Source organism: Pinus tabuliformis, chromosome Q (genome assembly GCF_031772625.1).
Source record: "Pinus tabuliformis cultivar Carrire ecotype Pingquan chromosome Q, CPIR1, whole genome shotgun sequence".
Lineage (NCBI taxonomy): Eukaryota > Viridiplantae > Streptophyta > Pinopsida > Pinales > Pinaceae > Pinus > Pinus tabuliformis.
The window spans coordinates 1,370,424,342-1,370,445,270 of record NC_142296.1 but is presented as its reverse complement, the minus strand read 5'-3'; the positions used below and the strand labels follow the sequence as shown (position 1 = coordinate 1,370,445,270).

The 20,929-nt window shown below is 37.6% G+C and overlaps 1 protein-coding gene across 1 annotated transcript in view; it reads right to left on the bottom strand.

Annotated features, from left to right (window-relative positions):
- Positions 1-19,325: 19,325 nt before the first annotated feature.
- The window catches only part of LOC149225007 (uncharacterized), a 241,761-nt gene continuing 240,157 nt past the window's right edge, over positions 19,326-20,929 (bottom strand). The window contains exon 9 of the mRNA XM_089386405.1: positions 19,326-20,841. Coding sequence (XP_089242531.1) covers positions 19,761-20,841 — 1,081 coding nt within the window. The 3' untranslated portion in view covers positions 19,326-19,760. The remainder of the gene's footprint in view (positions 20,842-20,929) is intronic.

Below are 20,929 nucleotides of genomic sequence, written 5' to 3'. Positions count from 1 at the left end.
ACTGCTTCCATGTGATCCTTCAAGGCTATATAATTCAAACTTCCATCAAGGGCATATTCGAGTCTTAAACCACTGAACGCCATCGGTGAAATAGATGTGATAAGAACTCAATTCAATATTCAGAAACCAAACTTCGTACTTCTCCTGCTTGTATACTATTCTTCCTTGATCACCTTTGCTCTGTTGCCATGCAGAACTTTTCTACAAATCAGCTAGCTCTGATACCATGTAGAAATTTCCCACTGTAGATCACTTGGTAATGCAGTGTACTAAAGAAAAACACTTGATCTACTTCTACAACAATTGAGCGGAAGCTTAATCAAACATGAGCAACATCAAGCATGAACAGATATAACTGAAAATGAGAAGTAATCAACCATAACACAGAAGATATATCACTGGGGAAAGCACCAGCCTAAAACCCCAACTCTGTATTATCATACAAGTGGAAATCTTGTTCAAGTTACAAAACAAATTAGCTCTCAAGTTATCCTGATCTCTCTGCACTCAAACAATACAGCGCACAGACTCAATAGACATAGAATATATCTTTCTCAAGCCCACCAAGCCTCCTATTTCCTTGCGCAGTTTTGATTGGGGTCCAATGATATCACATGTGCGAATTGGCCTCATCACACTCACTGTAACCTCAGGTCCAACTGCGCAATCCATAAGGAATAATATTCCTTCTGCATGCAAGGAATATTCACCAAGGAATATCCTAGCAACTAATAGTACATTGTCCCTCCATCTGATCTCAACTGGGTCTCTGACTGAACTGACATGCATGAGTTATCCATGAATGAATACTCAATTATCTGAATTACAGTAGTTACATGCATGCAAGCATTAACTAACTGAACTCTCATTAATTTAACAAACTGTTAAATTAATCTAACTGGACTTGACTCAGTTAACTGAGCCAACTAATTACAACTCAATATTACAACTCATCCTTATCTCTTTAACTGATGGATAAATCCCTCAATCAAAGGAGAAACTGTTGCATGTCCTCACATAGACTTCAAGTTTGATTTTCCTTAACTAATTAACTCAAGATGAATTAATTAATTAATTTTCAAACTGCTGTTAATATCAAATTTGAATTTTACTTCCTATGATTAGCCCAGGGACTGACTAAAATAAGAAGGGATCTCGAAATGCTATTTTTAGAAAAGTTATTTTTAGCACTTTTACTTTTCACCCATTGTAGCTAAGATCTCCAATGGCTGAACTGCTATTTATAGCCCGGCTATTTATAACAATGTTATTTTTAGCAATTTCTATTTTTAGCATTTCTTGTTGCACACTTTTCAACACAATATACAAGTACTACAACTGCCAAAGACAAATAAGTGTTACAAGTTGCAAATGTATATGAATACTACAACATATGTGTAGTATATTGTTTTAGTGTTATGGTTTAGTTGTAAGAGTGGATGGAAAATTAAGTCCTAAGGTATGTTTAATATCACCTTCATGAATGACTCATGCATGCATATGAAAGTAAGTTTGATTTCTGGTACAGGTGATATATTGGTGCTCTTGATATTTGGCAAGATGTGGTGGATTTCCTGATTTTATAAAGTTGGCTAGAAGCATTGATTTTGATAACTTGATATTATTATTAATGCTTGTGATAAGCATGGAAACCCTGATGATAAAATTGTGACAATAAGATTGATACAGCTTGAGTGGGCCTAATGGTTAAGAACATATGCTTCCTCCTAAGAGGTCACAGGTTCAAAACCAAAGGGGGGTAGAGTATATGTGCCTTCATAGACTTAGCAGTCAAATAACTACGTGGAGGTGGGTACCTTGTCCCGTAAACAAGGGTGTCTCATACACCAATTTGGTGTATGTCTTGGTCGTGACCTTAAAATTGGATAATAATAATACTCTTGTTCATCTTGGTTAGCTTTTGTTAAGCTTAATAAATCTGACAAGTGGTAAAATCGAATGCCCTGACTTAATGGTTGAAGCAATGATGTTGTGATTATGACCCTTGACGTATGAAGATACACTTATATGATGCTAACCTTAGATGAATATTTGATGATACATTCATTTGTGATAATTAAATTAATTGATGACGATTTGTTATCACTATGATGCATATATATAGTTGTGAATCTGTGATATGATAGTTTTGTCAATGCATGAAAGTATTATGATAGACAGGTTGATGTCTCTAATGATGATTGAAGAGACTTTTAATTCAGAGGGAGAAACTACATGAGATCCCAACACCCATTATTATTTGCAGTAAATAAATATAAGACTCTTGATTGTTGAAGCAAGGTTTCTAGTCATAAATAGATGATCATCTGATGTTGTTAGTTTTGATAAGTTATGATTTGAGCTGAGAGGGCTTCTCCTCTTTCAAGGCCCAGTTGTTGGGAGAAAGGCCTAAGGGTGAAACTACAGGCCTCCTAACCGCGCGAAAGAAGGCCTATGGGTGCAGCTGAGCCTGCGGGATACAAAAATCTAAAACTTTATGCATGAAACCAAGAGTGCATGATGTTGAAAATAGCAACAAGAAATGCTAAAAATAGCAATGTTATAAATAGCAGTTCAGGTACCAGTGTTGGACATAGAAACAAGGAATGAAAAATGGAGGTGCTAAAAATAGCATTGCTATAAATAGCATTCAGGATATCTTCCTATTTTAGCTAATCCCTTAACTAAAATAGAGAAGTAAAATTCGAATTTGATCTTAGCAGTTGTTTGTAAAATAATTAATTAATTCATCTTCAATTAATTAGTTGTAGAAAATCAAACATGAAGTCTATGTGGGGACATGCAATAGTTATCCCATTCACTGAGGAATTTATCCATCAGTTCAAGAGATAAGGATGAGTTGTAATTAGTTAACTTAGTTAACTGAATTAAGTTCAGTTAGATTAGTTCCAACAGTTTGTGGAATTAATTATGAGTTCAGTTAGTTAATGCTTGCATGCATGTAACTGCTGCTTTCCAGATAACTGAATATTCTCTCATAAATAATTCATGCATGTCAGTTCAGTTAGAGACCCAATTGAGATCAAAGGAAGGGACAATGTACTATCAGTTAGAGGAATTTTTCCTATATAGGAAACTCATCCACGCAGAAGGAATTATCTCCTTCAGGATTGTGCTGTTACTTCTGAGTTTAGTGAGCAGTGTGAAAGACCAATTCACACAGGTGGCAACATTGGACCCCAGGATAAACTACGCAAGGAAATAGGAGGCTTGGAGGGCAGAGGAGAAGGTTTGTGAGAAGGCTTTGACTGTCTATGAGCAGCAGAGGGATTGTACTGAGAGCTGGATAGCTTGTGAGCTCAAGCTTTGTGTCATCCGGACATATATCCACTTGTATGATAATACAGAGATCGGGGTTTTTAGCTGAGGCTTTCCCCAGAGTATTCCTCTGTGTTTCATGTGTATGATTTCTTCCTCTGTTATATGTGTTCCGATTGATCTAGCTCAAATTGATTAAGCTTCTACAAAGTTTGATTGTAGAAGTAGATCTAGTATTTTTCTCTAGTATATTGCATTATCAGGGGATCTATGGTGAAATTTCTACATGGTATCATAGCAAAGGTGTTCAGAGCGAAGAACAGTATATAAGAAGGGAGAAGTTCAAAGTTTGAGGTTCTTGAATATAGAAATTGAGTTCTTATCACATCTCAATTTCACCAAAGGCGTTCAACGGTTTAAGACTCGAGTATGCCCCTAATGGCAGCTCGAATTATATAGTCTGGAAGGATCACATGGAAGCAGTATTAGAGGATAACGGTCTAAAGGACTTCATTGATCAAGAAGTCCCCAAGCCGGCAGCAGCTGATGCTACAGAAATGGAAAAATGGAAGAAATATGTGGCTAGAGCAAGAAGAATCCTCTTGGAGGGAGTTCGAGACCACATTGTCTCCAACCTCTATGGGAAGGAGACACCATTTTCGATGTGGAAAACATTGAAAGATCTATATCAGAATAGCAACAATCAAAGGAAGTTGGCGCTGAAAGACAAGCTTCAGAAAATCAAGTGTGAAAAGGGCGACACGATCTCTACATATCTGAAGAAGCTCACCACCTGCAGGGATGAGCTTGGAAGTGTAGGGGTCACGACAGCCGATGATGACATGGTGAGTCTTGCTCTCCTCGGTCTTCCTAAGAGCTGGCATAGCTACCAAGACTCGGTAAATGGAAGAGAGAAACTGTCAGATTGGGAATGACTTTGGTCGAATCTGATGCAGGAGGAGATTAGAAGAAGCACCAGAGATGGTTCTTCATCCAAGGAGGATGAAGAAAATTGTGCCTTAGCGACTAAGGCAAAGAAAGGGAAGGAGAAGAATTCTCATCCCAAACTGAGTTCTTCCTGTGGTGGGAAGAAGTTTGACAAATCAAAAGTGTGATGCTTTCATTGTCATGAGGTGGGCCATTTTGCTACAAATTGTCCACAGAAGAAATCCAAGAAGGGATCCTCAGAAGGATCAGAAGGTGAGGCAGTGGCCTCACAGTTCGAGTTGGATTTCACCCTCTTCGCATGCATGGTTTCATCCATGGTGGGATGTGGTTGGTTTCTTGACAGTGGAGCTTCTTTCCACATGACCGGCGACAAGAGTTTGTTCAGTACCTTGGAGGAGAAAGATCTCCAGATACTCATAGCGATGGGTAATGATGAAAAGTATAGTGTCTCAGGTGTAGGCACGGTTTTTCATAAGGAGCATGGAGCTCGCATTACCTTGACCGATGTCAAGTATGTACCAGGACTGAGGAAAAATTTGGTGTCGATCGCAATGCTGGAAGACAAAGGCTATGATGTAGTCTTCAATAAGGGAAAGGTTTTCCTTCGACACATCACCACTAGACAGGTGAAGCAGATCGGTTCACGAGTCAAGAACCTGTATGCTCTTGAGGTTCAAGATGCATGCAAAGCCTTGAGGAGCAAGGTAAAGGTTAGAGACTTGATGGTTGAGAGGGAGAGTAAATTACCTCTCAACATGCAACGCCAGAAGAAGTCTCAGAAAATTGTGGAGGCGCCACAATTGGAGATGCTGAGAGGAGACCGAGTGGAGGCATCTACTCATGTAGAGACCTCCAGTAGGGGGAATTTTCGAGCCAAGTGGGTTGAAGGATCACATGCAGCCATACCTCTAGGTGTAAGGTGGGGCAATGTGAAGTAATAGTCCGAAGAAGGCTGAAATAGGGGCAGGATCTTTGAGGTACCCAACCTCTTTGATTGGACCTTGCTACGGGAGCCCTGATGGGGAGTGGCAGCACTGGATGAGTGGGTAGAGACAGATGCGAATGGAGCGGCAAAGAGAGCTATAGTGCAAGAATCCCAAGACAGCGCAGAGCTAGCAGGCTGCAACAATGTGAGAGGCACAAGAGTGTTGCACCAATGCAGGATGGCACAGAGAGGTGTGCAACGGTGCGAGATGCATGGAGTGTTGCAGTAGCTCAGAAGTCAGAGAAGAGCACTTGCCAGTGACAGAGGGAACTTCAGCATCAGAGGGTGTTTTTAACCCAAAAGAGAGGTCAGTTGGGAGATTTTTTGTTTCTAGAGTTGCTGGAGCAATAGCACTTGGGAGAAGTGTTGCATGCAGAACATTCCAAAGGTTCAGGATCGGGTTCAAGTTGAATGCCTTGCTTGTTGAGGAGTGTTGAAAATAGCAACAAGAAATGTTAACAATAGAAGTGCTAAAAATAGCACTACTATAAATAGCAGTTCAGGTACCAGTGTTGGACATAGCAACAAGGAATGAAAAATGGAAGTGCTAAAAATAGCATTGCTATAAATATCATTTCAGGATACCTTCCTATTTTAGTTAGTCCCTGAACTAAAATAGAGAAGTAAAATTCGAATTTGATCGTAGCAACGGTTTGTAAAATAATTAATTAATTCATCTTGAGTTAATTAGTTGTAGAAAATCAAACATGAAGCCTATGTGGGGACATGCAATAGTTATCCCATTGATTGAGGAATTTATCCATCAGTTAAAAAGATAAGGATGAGTTGTAATTAGTTAGCTCAATTAACTAAGTTAGGTCCAATTAGATTAGTTCCAACAGTTTGTGGAATTAATTGTGAGTTCAGTTAGTTAATGCTTGCATGCATGTAACTGTTGCTCTCCAGATAACTGAATATTCTCTCATAAATATAACATGCATGTCAGTTCAGTCAGAGACCCAGTTGAGATCAAAGAAAGACACAGTGTACTATCAGTTGGAGGAATTTTTCCTATATAGGAAAATCATCCATGCAGAAGGAATTATCTCCTTCAGGACTGCGTTGTTACTTCTGAGTTTAGTGAGCAGTGTGAGTGGCCAATTCACACAGGTGGTAGCATTGGACCCCAAGATAAACTGCGTAAGGAAATAGGAGGCTTGGAGGGCATAGGAGAAGGTTTGTGAGAAGCCTTTGACTATCTATGAGCAGCAGAGGGATTGTACTGAGCGCTGGATAGCTTGTGAGCTAAATCTTTGTGTAATCCGGACATATTTCCACTTGTATGATAATATAGAGATCGGGGTTTTTAGCTGAGGCTTTCCCCAGAGTATTCTTTCGTGTTTCATGTGTATGATTTCTTCTTCTCTGTTATATGTGTTCTGATTGATCTAGCTCAAATTGATTAAGCTTCCGCAAAGTTTGATTGTAGAAGTAGATCTAGTATTTTTCTTTAGTATATTGCATTATCAAGTGATCTACAATGAAATTTCTACACAAGATAAAAAGTTCTATGGGCATAAAATGAATAGTAAGATCGACATAATGTTTGCCTTGTTGCATGGATCAAAATGAAGGTTGTTTAATAGCAAGACCTCTCTAGAAAATGTGAGGTGACCTATCTTTTGGAATCTACTCTTACTTATGTTGACAAGATTGAATTATAGAGAATCGTCATAAATAGAATCTTGAGGAGAATTTCAATGATTATTTTCTTATGCAAAGATCTTTATGTTGTAGGAAATGTGAATGTCTTAACTCATCGTGTTTGCAGGGGTCTATAATATGCATATCATTATGTTATTTGTCATGATTTGATCATTGGATTTAGTATGACAATAAAGGATTGCTCCTTAGTATGTAGTAATTTTTATTCTGATACTATAGATATTTCATAATAAATGGATGGCAGAAACTTATATGACTTATCCTTGGTGTATGCATTTACATTTAGCGATAGAAATTATTCATATTATGATCATGTGGATGGTTTGATGAATTTTGGCTTAATATTGCTTGGTAAATGATAGTTGTTGTTATGACAATAGACAAGGTTGTAACCTCGTACTTGACATGGATTGAAAAGTTTACCAATGATGTTGATGGTTTTGATATTAGTTTTGGTTTGGCATTTAATGCTTGATAAGCGGACTTGGTTGATTTGAATGAATAGTATTGACTTGTTTGAAGCTTGGTATATTGGTTTGGTCAGTGTTATGTTTGCAGAAAGCATTTTATGGCTTGAAGCAAGCTCCCCAAGATTTGTATGTCCACATTGACAGCGACCTAGTGAAGCTTAGAAGTCATGTTGATCTGAACCTCTACTTCAAAGTGGTCCAAGGTATGCCTTATAATTTGGTTTTATATTTTGACGATCTATTCTTAACAAGTAATGACCTTTTGATGATCGAAGTAAGAGGGAGTTGGCCTCTGAGTTTGAGATGACAGATCTTGGCATGATGCATTGCTTTCTGGGATTAGAAGTTTAGAAAAGGAAAATATGACATGAAAGATTTGGAAAGAGGGAATACAAATCCTTGGACACCCCAGTGGAATTGAATTATGCAGAGATATTGTTGGACTTAACTTGGCAGACTCCTCTGAGTATCAATAGTTGATTGAGGCATTGATGTTCCTTGAGAACACTCGTCTAGTATATGCTTTGCATTAAACACCTTAAGTACAAATTGAGTTGTCGCCAAGTAGTTGTCACCAAACACATTTTGAAATATTCTACATGGGATGATTAATCTTGGTCTAAAACATTCCACTGAAGATGTATGATTGCATGGATACATTGACGCTCGCTGGGCTAGATACGTTATTGATAAAAAGTGCACATTCGGGTGTTGCTTTAGTTTGGGATCTGCCATGACATCTTGTATGAGTGGGAAATAAAAGTTTGTAGTTTTAATCACAACTGAGATTGAGTACATTGTTGTTAGAATGGCTATCTATGAGATAGTTTGGTTAAAGAATCTCTTTAGAGAATTGTTTTAGCAGGTTCCAGATATGGTAGTGATATATTGCGGCAGCAAGAGTTGGATCTGATTGGCAATGAATCCCGTATATATAGCCAGGATAGAGATATCTTCATAGATTGAAACAATGTTGTTGTATGAGACAAGCTTAGACTTTTGGTGGTTGCTTCCATGGGAGGAAAGATGAATAAAGTATCCTTTTATGACATGTATTTGCATAATATTTGATTTGATGTTTCGTACAAATAAGAAAACAGAGGATTGTTGCTTGAAAGAATTGCATAAAGAAGTATGATTGAACCCTTTTATGAATTATTTGAGCCGGTCCCGGATAGGAGCACATTGATATGTTTTTTAACTACAGAAAGCAACATGGATTGATGGATGTGACCCTCCTAGGAAAGGGTCCTAACTAATCAAGAACGTTGATCATAGCTCTTCTCCCTTGGTTGAGCTCCACAAGGAGGGAATGGAGCATTGAGGGCTCCTAGGGTTGAGGGATCTTTGGACAATAGGATATCGCCCCTATCTGTCACCCATAGGGTGGAAGACGTATGATCCCCTATCTTGGTCTAGCAGAGTGTACCGTGGTTGGAATCATACCCACAAGTCGGGCTTGTTGGTATTGGCCCTCCATGTTTGGCCAATGGGTTGAGGAGGCTTGGGGGTATGTGATCCTTATCGTTGGTAAGTCGGTTATCTCACCCAAGCTTGGATTATGATGTAATGTGTTCTACCACATGACTCTTGTGGGTCATTGTTGGGAATATCATTAGGCAATAAGATGGATGAGATATTGTATCTCGCCTATTGCTCGACATAGGGTGGAAGATGTATGCTCCCCTATGAGATGAATTAGGGTGAGAGTGTCTCGTAGGACCTTCCCCACTGTCATAGACATGAGGTGATAGTGTCACATAGGACCTTCCTCATTGTCAGTGGATTATGGGTTCAGTTGGGCTCGTCGATGTGGTTTCTAGGTTGAGCAAGGCTCCCTGATGTTGTTCTGAATTGAGCTAAGCTCTCTGATGCTATTGAGGGTGGTAGCTTGGGCTCCCCTCTGATGTCAATATTTTCTTCTTTTAGATTCGAGAGTGTTCAACGTATGATTAGAAGACACGTAGAGATAAGCAGAGATAAGTAGGGACGAGCATATATGAGCAGGGATGAGAAAATATAAGTAGGGATGAGAAGATATGAGCAGAGATGAGCAAAGATGACATTTGATGATGTTAAGACACTTGTGATGGGACATGCGTTGCAGTCGATAATTTCTCCCTAGTTGAGAGGGAGTGTTAATTTGGCAGCATAAGGATAAATTCTCTCCATTAGGCAATCTTCCTCGTTAAGGAAGACCTCTTATGGCCCTTGGAAGAATTTGATTTAGTTAAGGAAAAATATATTTTAACATGGGAACCCACATGCGCTCAAAAGGATAGGTCGGCCCAAAAGAGAAATTGGACACCCTTGGATGGCTATAAATACAAGTCAAGTGACCCTCATTTTGAGACAATCATCAAGCATTCTTCTTTTCTCTACTTTGGTTTTGGCTTGCATAGTTCTGAAACTAATTCACGGGGAATTCATTCATACAGGTCTGAAATTACATGGTCCAAAGCTCATATGTGTGATTATGGTTTTTGGTTCACAGTCACAGGGTTGCCACAAGAAAATTTCTGTTGTAGTCGCACACATGCAAGCCTTTGCGTGCAGCCAAAAAATTTCAGCGGCACACATCTGTCTCTCTCTGTGGTTGGGACCTAAGGTTTCATTTGACTGTTGACTGTGGATTTCGACAGCTTCCTGCACATGTTGACAATTAACCACAGATTTTTGAATCATGTTTTTGATTAATATTATTGTTGGGTTCATATTTGGGATATGATTTTTTTAATGTTAATTTGGCAACATAAGGATAAATTCTCTCCATTGGACAATCTTCCTCGTCAAGGAAGACCTCTTATGGCCCTTAGAAGAATTTGATTTGGTTAAGGAAAAATATATTTTAACATGGGAACCCAAATGCGCTCAAAAGGATAGGTCGGCCCAAAAGAGAAATTGGACACCCTTGGATGGCTATAAATACAAGTCAAGTGACCCTCATTTTGAGACAATCATCAAGCATTCTTCTTTTCTCTTCTTTGGTTTTGGCTTGCATAGTTCTAAGACTAATTCACGAGGAATTCATTCATACAGGTCTGAAATTACATGGTCCAAAGCTCATATGTGTGATTATGGTTTTTGGTTCACAGTCACAAGGTTGCCACAGGAAAATTTTAGTTGTAGTTGCACACGCAAGCCTTTGCGTGCAGCCAGAAAATTTCAGCGACACACATCTCTCTCTCTCTCTGGTTGGGACCTAAGGTTTCATTTGACTGTTGACCACGGATTTCGATAGTTTCTTGCACATGTTGACAATTAACCACAGAGTTTTGAATCATGTTTTTGATTAATATTATTGTTGGGTTCATATTTGGGATATTATTTCGTTAATGTTGTTAGATAGTCTTGTGAATGAAGAAATGGATTATTGTACTCTCTCTTTGATGAACATTTTATGACAATCGAATAAGAAGAAGAATTTGAAAGGATTTTCCCCCTTGTGGGGTTTTTCCCTGGTCTCCAACAAATCCTGGTGTCTCTATGTGTGAATGTTTTTCTTTTATTGTTCATTTATGTTCCGCTGCATTGATGATGATGTTCTTCTTTCTACATAGTTGCATATGTTACTAATGATATTATGATATTGTGGGGTGAATTCAATATGTAAATAATGAAATGCAATTATCAAAGCAAAGAACAAAATAGCCCCAAGAAAAATTAACACATCTTGTAGGTGGCAGTGAACTTTGAGTCACTTTCATATAGTTGTGAACATCCAGAGGTCTCGTGCCTGCAAGAGTTGAGAATTGGGCTAAGTGCCACAATCGGGGTTGACTGAGGTAGTCTACAACGTGATTTGTGCTTCCCTTCTTGTACTTTATGATTAAATGGAATTGTTGCAAGTATGTGGACCAATCTTTATGGCAATCATTCTGCAACTTCCCTTGTGTCTACATAAATTGAAGAGATCAGTGACCTATGTGTATGACAGTATCCTTCCCACGAATATAATGCTTCCATTGTTGGCAAGCCTGAACGATAGAATACATCTCCTTATCATAGGCGAGGTGCCTATGAACAGTGTTAGAGAGTGTCTCACTGTGATAGGCCATTGGAAGCCCTTACTGAGTGAGGAATACACCAATAGCATAATTTGAGGTATCTATCTCAATCTCAAACGGTTGTTGTAGGTCTAACATGGTGAGGACTGGTGCAAAGAAAAGGCGGTGTTTCAATTCAACGAATTCATTTTGTTGTGCCTTGGACCAAAAAAACTTCACTTTTGCTTTGCCCTTGGCAACTTGAATCAAGGGCCACGTAATATGAGAGAACCCCAACACGAATCTTTGGTAGAAATTAGAAAGGCCCAAAAAGTTGTGAAGCTATGTCATAGTCGTTGGGGCTGGAAAATCCTGAATGACTTAAATCTTAGTTGGATCCACATGCATGCCTTGCTCGTCGATTATGTGGCCCAGATATTGGACATGGTCCATGCCAAATGTACACTTCTCCAAGTTAACACATACACTTTGTTTCTGCGGGGTTTGAAGAACTTGTCGAACATGTTGCAAGTGCTCTACCCAACTCTTGCTAAAGATGAGGATGTCGTCCAAATATACAACCATAAATGAGTTAGTGAAAGGCCGCAAGATGCCATCCATCAGCCTTATAAAAGTTACAGGGGCATTTGTCAACCTGAAGGGCATGACCAAAAAGGCCCTCCCTGTATTTGAAGGCAGTCTTCCATACATCTATGGGCTCTATTGAAACTTGGTGATAGTCGACTTCAAATCAATCTTGCTAAAGTACTTGGCCCCCTTGAGCTAGTCAAAAAGATCATCAATATGTGGGATCAGGTACCTGTTCTTGACAATGATTTTATTCAGTGACCGATAATCAATGTAGAGTCTTCAGTTCTTATCCTTCTTCTGTATGAGTACAATTGGGCTCCCACAAGGTGAGGAAATTGGTTGGATGTGCCCTTTTTGCAGCAACTCTTGGATTTGTCGCTTGATTTCCTCATTTTCGAAAAGAGAGTGGTGATATGTTGGCCCATTAGGTAAAGGAGCTTCAAGAGTCAAATCGATCGAGTGCTTGACCTAACAGTGCAAGGGTACTCCTATGGATGAGGAGAAGATGTCCCTGTATTCTTCCATGAACTTATCAACTTGCTTATGTTGCATGGAGGGACTCTTTCCAGGGGCCATGGAAGTGACCACAATCTTCCCCTTACTTTAAGAAGGAATTAGAAAGAAAAAAAAAATCTCAGTATGGGAGATGATCTTACTGCATGCTTAGCAGATACCAATTGCCTAACCCAAATAAGAAAGTAACTCGGCCTATTTTAAATAATGAGTTACATCCCTTTCGCACCTACCTAATCACCCTTGTAGAATTACAAGATTTGCATTTAAGGTTAGGAAGAGTGCTTAAAAAATTATTAAACAATGAGTTGCATCCCTTTCGCACCTATCTAATCACCCTCGTAGAATTACAAGATGTGCATTTAAGGTTAGGAAGAGTGCTTAAAAAATTATCTTATAATTATTGAAGAAATATCAGAGGGGATCCTAGAACAAATAAACAATGAAAAAATAAAGCAGATATATTCAACTTCAAAGCTTCCCCCATCATCCAGTTTGCCTCCTTACCAAGAAAGGTTAAACCTAGAAAAACTTGTCGATTGCTCTTTAACATGATTTGATCACAGAATTGAAGAAAGTATGCATCAACGTTCCCTTGTTACAAGTAATGAGCGACATATAAATCTATGCCAAAACTATTAGGGAACTTTGTATAAAGAAACCCAATAGGAAAAAGATGGAAATGAAAACCATTCAATTTATTGGAAAAATGACAAGTCTTATGTCAAGACAAACCTTCATAGAAAAATATGTAGATCCTGGAAATCCCATTGTTTCATTCCATATTAAAAAATCCTTGTCCCAAATATTTTAATTTCTTTAAGCACAAAAATCAACATAATTACCAAGCAAATCATGGAACAATTCCTTAATGGCTTAATCTCAGTCTTACGCCTATTGTCTTAGAGTTAGCTTAAAATCAAACCCAAAGGTGTATTGGATGACATAAATGTCTCCTTAAACTCCTAAGGGTACCTTGTGGACACTATGGTGCTAGAACCTAAAGTTTCTACAGAAGGACATCATGTGAGCCTAGAAAGGCCATGGTTGGCTACAACAAATGCATTCATTGGTTGTCGATCTAAAACATGCTTATCTCACATAGTGATTCCATGAAAAATGTGACTTTATACTTATCCACTAAAACCACTCATGAAGACACTTTGTGGCTTAATAAAACTAAAGGTGATGAATAAAATATTGAGTTTATTTTTACAGTTGATCAAAATATGCAATTCAAAGAGTAAACTGAAGAAACTAGCTCCAAAATTTTCTTGTTAATTTGGAAACTTTTTAGAATCTTAATCCTTCTGATTATATCTTTAGTACACATTTTTAAGAAAATTGTGATCCATCACCACTACAAATTATTGTTGTATCGGCGACGAGAATTTAAAAATTGTGTAGTGTTCCCATTGAAATTAACACAAGCAAAACCTTACATATAAATTTTCAACTTGATTACTCACAACAAGAACAATTAGTTAAAATGTTGCAAAAACAAATTGCTAAATTTGCTTGGAACTATCAAGACATGAAAGGTATTCATACCAACACTAGCACATCACATATATACTCGGGAATATGCCTTCCCTATTAGATGGCCTCAATGATGCAAGAACTCAGCCTTGAAAGAAATTGTTAAAGAGGAGTTGCAAAAATTCTTAGATGTTAATTTCATATCTCTAACTTTTGATAGTCAGCCGATTTCACCCTTGGTAATAATACCTAAAAAGAATGGTAAGTGGTGAATCTGTTTGAATATAGAGATCTTAATAAAGTCACTTTAAAATATTAATTTCCCCTTCCATTTATTGATCAAGTTACACTAACTGGTAAAAAGTACTCTTTTCTTGATGGTTTTATTAATTTTCGAAAGAGATATTGATTTTCTAATCTGATAATTACTTTCTAATGATTTCTTAACCAAATCATCTTCTTTCACATATATCATTAAGCAATTAGAAAATCTCAACTGAAAGTAAATAATGATAGTAGGATTATAAAGAGGAATTCAAACACAAGAAACACAATATTTTACCCGGGGAAAACCCGAACTAGGGAAAAACCCAACAATATTTTCTTAGGAGAAATTGTTCAATTCAACAAAAGTACAGTCTAAGATTTATAGGAAAATGTAGAAAATCATAGGGCAAGACTAGCCCTTCTTCCACGAACAGCAAACCCTAAACCACCTTTGTTGACCTCATCAAAGGTCTAAGACACCTCGAATTTGTCCTTAAAGCTTCTAAAGCCCCCTGGCCTCCCTGCGACCCTCCAACAACTATGCTTGAGACCCTTGTAACTCATCCTTCTCTGTGAGACACTGAGATTTCGGCCCTCTTCCAAAGTTGTGTCCTTCTTAAATCAAAACTAGACAAAACTCTTCTTTTATGCTAATAACCTTTTATATTTTTTGTGTTAGGAAAGCTTGTTGAATACTCGAGGGTTATGGAGGAGACTTCAAAGGATAGACTTAAAGCATGGAAGAAGTTTTTCCCTGCAAGAATTGATGTCATAAAAAGGTTTGTTAAAGAATAACTCGAGGTATGTCTTAAAATATAAGCTTTGTTATAAAGTTCTCTTCATGCAAAAGGTACAATCATTCTTTCTTTTAAAATTTGCTTTACATTACTAACATCGTTATGTCTAGGGTTTTGAATCACAAAGATTCTTGTTAGGGTGATTAATCATTATATTGAATCTACCCTCATTATATTATCATTCTTGTGGAACCCTAAAAAGGTTCACCGTAAAACCCTAACCTAAGGGTATGTCGATGCTAATATGGAAACCCTAGTCTACTTAGGGTTGTTGATGAAATCTAGAATTCCTATTCTTTTGATGTTTTGGTATTGTTATGATAAAATCCCTAGCCTTTAGGGTTTGCTATCCAAAGTTATATATTGAATCCTTAGTTCTCTAGGGTTTGATGAATTAGGGTTTATGGGCAAAGCCCTTATACTATCTATAGTAAGATCCTAAGAACGAAGTCTTAGGTGTATGTTCATCTGTCTGATCGAAACCCTAGCCTAGTCAAAAAATTTGTATGTCTAACTTTAATATATTGATATTTGTGTCTTGGGTTTACCTAGTAGATATTGGTGTATGCTTGTGCATGATTATAGATCCCATATATATGCTAACCTAATTGTTGATGCTCATAGTCTGTAACAAAGCCCTAGTAGAAGTTTGATATTGTTTTCCAATGTGATTTAGTTTTAATGATAGAATCTAGAGTTTGCAAACAAACTCTAGTAGTGTTTAACATTGTTGAAACCTTAGATGCATGGTAAGATTGTTATTAATTGTTGATATCTAAGGATTTGTGTCTCTAGAATAGAATCTAGGGTTTGTAATGGATCATAGTAGAACTTGTCATATATCTCTGAAAATAATATTGAGGCCCTAGATAGAATGAGACTGATTTCTTGACTAAGTCATTTTATGTTGTAGTCTAGGGTTTGTAACAAAACCCTATAAAGAAGTAGGAGTTTAGAAGTATGTGTCTCTTGCTGATTATGAACCTCACTAACTTTAGGTATTTGATATCTAAAGCTTAATGCTTCCATTATAAGTGATTTTTGGCTAACTTAATACTTTTGTATATTTCTATTTGGTTGTACTTGTTATTGACGGATTTGCGAGTACACAATCTTCAAGATGATAAATATGTTCATATAAGCATGATGAAGGAAGATGATCTTGACACCGTAAGAAAGAATGAAAGCCATAGAAGGTTCTTCGATGTTATAGAAGAAGAAACTGGTTGATCTCTGTATGTTAAGAAGGAGCATGGTTCGAAGAAAATAGTACATCTCCCCAATTAACAGGGAGGGCATATTATGATAGTCATGATGGATACCTTGAAGAAGAAATTGGAGAATGAATGAAAGTACTACAATGTATTGAGGATGTCTTAGTGTTGTTGAAGAAATCAAAGAAGAAAACCTTCCGACTAGTTGCATATGAATAACTTGATATGAGTGGCATCAAGATGATTGAGGGCACTGAAGGTTTGTGTTTACTTGTATATGTATATTTGAAAGTTTATTGTTGATTAGGGTTTGTGATTGAACTAGTAAATCTCTCCATGAAGAAGGATGAACATTTGAGAAGCATGCTTGGACAAATGGATATATCTTAGTTTATTAGGAAGAGATGAAGCATCTAATGGTGGATGCTTGGGAGGACATTTGGCCAACCTATGTGTGTTTGATGTCTAGATCTCGAAGAGGGAGGGTGGCGTTGGTCTTGGAGTTTTGACCTGGACAGATTACCCTGGGCAAGAATCTAGTCCGTAGCACTGAGTGTGTTGAACTCTTTGTAGTTCATTTTGGAAATCGTCCATGTACCTTTATAAATATAGGTAATTATGAATACCTCCCTACTTAAGAGGGAATGTTGAAGAATGTAACTAGTGTTGATCTTCATAATTATATTTAAAATGTATTTGTCAAAAGAAAGAAAAAGAAATTTTATTATTAAATAAATTGACTTATTAAAGCATGTGTTTCAGGCTTGGGTCAATTTTTTTTTAAAGTCATAGCCTCTATTGCAAGCTCTTAGGGTTTATGTCAAGTGTCCTTGTCCATGTCATATTGTAAAGAACCTTTCTTGGGATTTATTTGTCAAAGAAGAAATTTATTTTATTGTATTTTAGGTCTTCTAGGCCTCCTCCACCAAGTCAGCCTCAACAAGGGAATTCAATCTCACAAGAAGCCTATGTATTGGAGCAACTCGGCCACATTGTCACTCATCTCACACAAGTCCAAATTGCAATAGCTGAGAGCAGAAAAAGTGTGAAGTTCAAGAAAGAAGATGGAATCAATGTTTTTGGGTCTCTCTCTCTCTCTCTCACACATATGCAATGAAATTCTGAAGTTGCATCGAAGCTGGGAAACTACATCGAAGTTGTGAAGTTGCATCAAGGTCGAAATTGTGATGCTACGTCGAAGTTGTGAAGCACATCAAAGTCGAAGGTGTGAAGCTGCTAGGTTGGAGGTACTGAAGTTGCTAGATTGAAAATGTGGTCCTAAAGTTGGTTCGAAGTTCTAAAGCTGGGGGTCGAAATTCTGAGTTGAAGTTGCATTTGAAAAGATGACACTTGGTAACTGTGGAAGAGATCATCTATCAAAAGAAAGAATTAGCCTCTTGGACCAAGTCAGCCTCAACAAGGGAATTCAATCTCACAAGAAGCCTATATATTGGAGCAACTCGGCCACATTGTCACTCATCTCACACAAGTCCGAATTGCAATAGTTGGGAGCAGAAAAAGTGTGAAGTTCAAGAAAGAAGATGGAATCAAAGTTTTTGGGTCTCTCTCTCTCTCTCTCTCTCTCTCTCTCTCTCTCACATATGCAACGAAATTCTGAAGTTGCATCAAAAGTGGGAAACTGCATCGAAGTTGTGAAGTTGCATCAAGGTCGAAATTGTGATGCTACGTTGAAGCTGTGAAGCACATCAAAGTCGACGGTGTGACGCTACTAGGTTGGAGGTACTGAAGTTGCTAGATTGAAACTGTGGTCCTAAAGTTGGTTCGAAGTTCTAAAGCTGGGGGTCGAAATTCTGAGTTGAAGTTGCATTTGAAAAGATGACATTTGGTAACTTTGGAAGAGATCATCTATCAAAAGAAAGAATTAGCTTCTTGGAGGAGGAAGGTCTTTTGGTCTGGGGTCTTGGTCTATCTCATTTTGAATACTGAAGGAATAGTTCTTGACTGAGTTTTCTCCTATATAGGGGTTTTTCCCTGGTTGTGCACCTACATCTGGTGTCCTTGATCTTCGTGTTTTGGTTTTGGTAATTGCTTGGTGAACTAAGATAAAAGAAGAACATAAGAAATACTATAATAATAATCACAAGTAATTATCAACAAGAGAAAATATTTCTACCTTTTTTATTTTCCAACAACACAAGCTCTAGAAAACCCTCCTAACCACCTCGCCAGGTAATCCAAAATTTCAGGACATTACAGAATGCATGTTAGTTCATATATGAATTTTTCCTAGTTATTCTTAATGTTTGAATTTCTCATGAATAATTGAAATTGAAACGATTATGTAATATTCCAGTTCAAGCTACTCTGAATGTACAAATGTCGATGAAAAATATGGTGGACGTGGGTTTGTAGTCTAATAATGAAGTGGAGAAATAATCAGGTTCATGTCCCAAGTTCCATCCTCACTAACAACTGATTATCATTTGGATTTCATGGGCCAGGGCAATCATGCAATAAGTGATGCCATGTAAAACACATATTGCTCCACCATCCTTTGCAATGTAATGAAAAAACTAAAGTTCTTTCTTGATCTCCCTTTCAATGTCTTTATGTTTATAAAAAAATAATGGACACCAACCGCATGACTATGATATTGAGTTTCCTTATAAAGGGTGACTTCTAACATGACAATCATACTTAATGGATTAACATGACACTACCCTTTAACCTCTTTTTCATATCTATCCACCTAGGTGGATCATTGACATGTAGTGGTGGTTGTTTATAATTGTGGTGGGGTTGCATAAATGAAATGCACACACAAACTGGAGATAAAAATGGGAACTGCAGAGAGAAGCTACGAATAAGTAGCTTAGAGTTGGTGGTGATTCATAGGCACAAGCAAAAGCATGTTGACACTACTTGAGAACACACAAATATTCAGATGTCCAAAATGAGGCATTTAATTTGAAATAGTATACAGACTTCGAAGTTTGAAAATATTATACTACTTTTGGAGTCCATGAATCCAGATTTAGAACACTACAAAAACAATACATTTCAATTGAAAAATGTATATATATTTCATGTTTTCACACAATACGTTTTAAATAAAAAATGTATATACATTTCATGTTTCCACATGTACAGTGTATCATTTGACATGCAAAAAACAAGGAGAAATTCAAATGAATTGGTTTCAGCTCAGTAATAGCAGAGAAAAAAAGTGTTTCCCAGTTTCTTTGTCACTTCTAGGAAATGCTTTGTTAAGAAGTCTCAGACATGGGCAATTTAATAAAAGCCCAAAAAAATGACAATTAGAAACAATTCCCATAAATGAAATCATATCACACCCCAACCTGTGCTTAAATATCAGCTTTGATGGCCATAGTAAAGTGATACTAAATTAAATATATCAAAAAATAGGCAACATACCAGGGTCATAGTTTCAACAGGAAATACTTATAAGCAGAATTGATAAATTTTCATATATTTTCTGAAGCCCACCATGTCGAATGAACTTGGGAATTAAATACTGATGTCTGCATCTTCCTTTCCAAATATCACTGAAAACAATTTTTTTTTCCATTTGGGCCTCCACTAAGCTATGCATTGGCTGACGTTGAAGATCCTTCAGAAGAACTGCAGCCTGAAATGGGACTTGTTGGTTCTTCAGGCAATTTGTCGACTGGAGAAATGCTGTCTTGCTTGCCAAATGATTTGCGAGATAGACGTTTGCTGGACTTTCTCTTGTCCCTACTTCCTTGATATTTCTGACTGCCATAACCAGACTTCCTTAATTTTGTTGTTGGTGATGACCCAAGCAGGAGTCTTGACATAACATATGTGAGAATCTCCTCCTTGTGAGAAAAAGTGAAGTCAAGGTGAGCATAATCAAACTCTTCATATGATACTTGGACTCCAGCTTCCTTCAACATCCGGTAGTGCTTCAACACCATGGAACGAGGTATGAGTCTATCCTTTTGACCAGCAGCTACATCAACTGGAACATCAATGACACCATAGTTTGCCGCAATGTCTAATGGGTAAGGCATACCATAGGCTTCCATATTGGCAGACGAACTCCCAAAATCATACATAAGAAATTTCTTTTTATGTTTCATCTGTGCTAAGTGTACCGCAACCCGATAGGAGACCCCTGGCATGTCATTCATATTATAGTGTGGTGTACCTATCACACCCACCCAATTTGAGCTATCACCTCCAACAAAATAGCTGATCAAGGTCTGTACAAGTCCTCCTATTGCAGGATAATTCTGAAAATCCCGAGCTAATTTGTGAAAAAGCATCCGAAAAAATTTGGTAGGTATATATAGTCCAGGTATCAAGGGAGCTAAAACTGGAGCAAAAATAGGAAAAAAATACTCAAATAATTTGAAGAGCATGGCAGCATCCTCATGAAATCCCGCAGGTGATAAAAGAGTCACTCTTGAAAGTCGATGTGGAAGGCCTTTCAGGCACCTAGTCACTAAATACATCAACATGGCAGCTCCACCAAGACTGTGGGAAACAGCACAAATCGAATAAGGAAGACTGTCTGTTTCAGCAGAAGATTCAGTATCGGCTCTCAACTGTCTTAGCTCAGAAATCTTTATCTCATGGATTTTTTCAATCATTGCAGGGATGTCTTGTGTTCCATGTTCATTGATTGAATACCTCCAGTACCTGCAAGGTTGATATATCACATGAGCACATCTGCTAAGAACACAAAGCAAGCTACAATGCCACAATTTACGAATGCACTAAATGCATT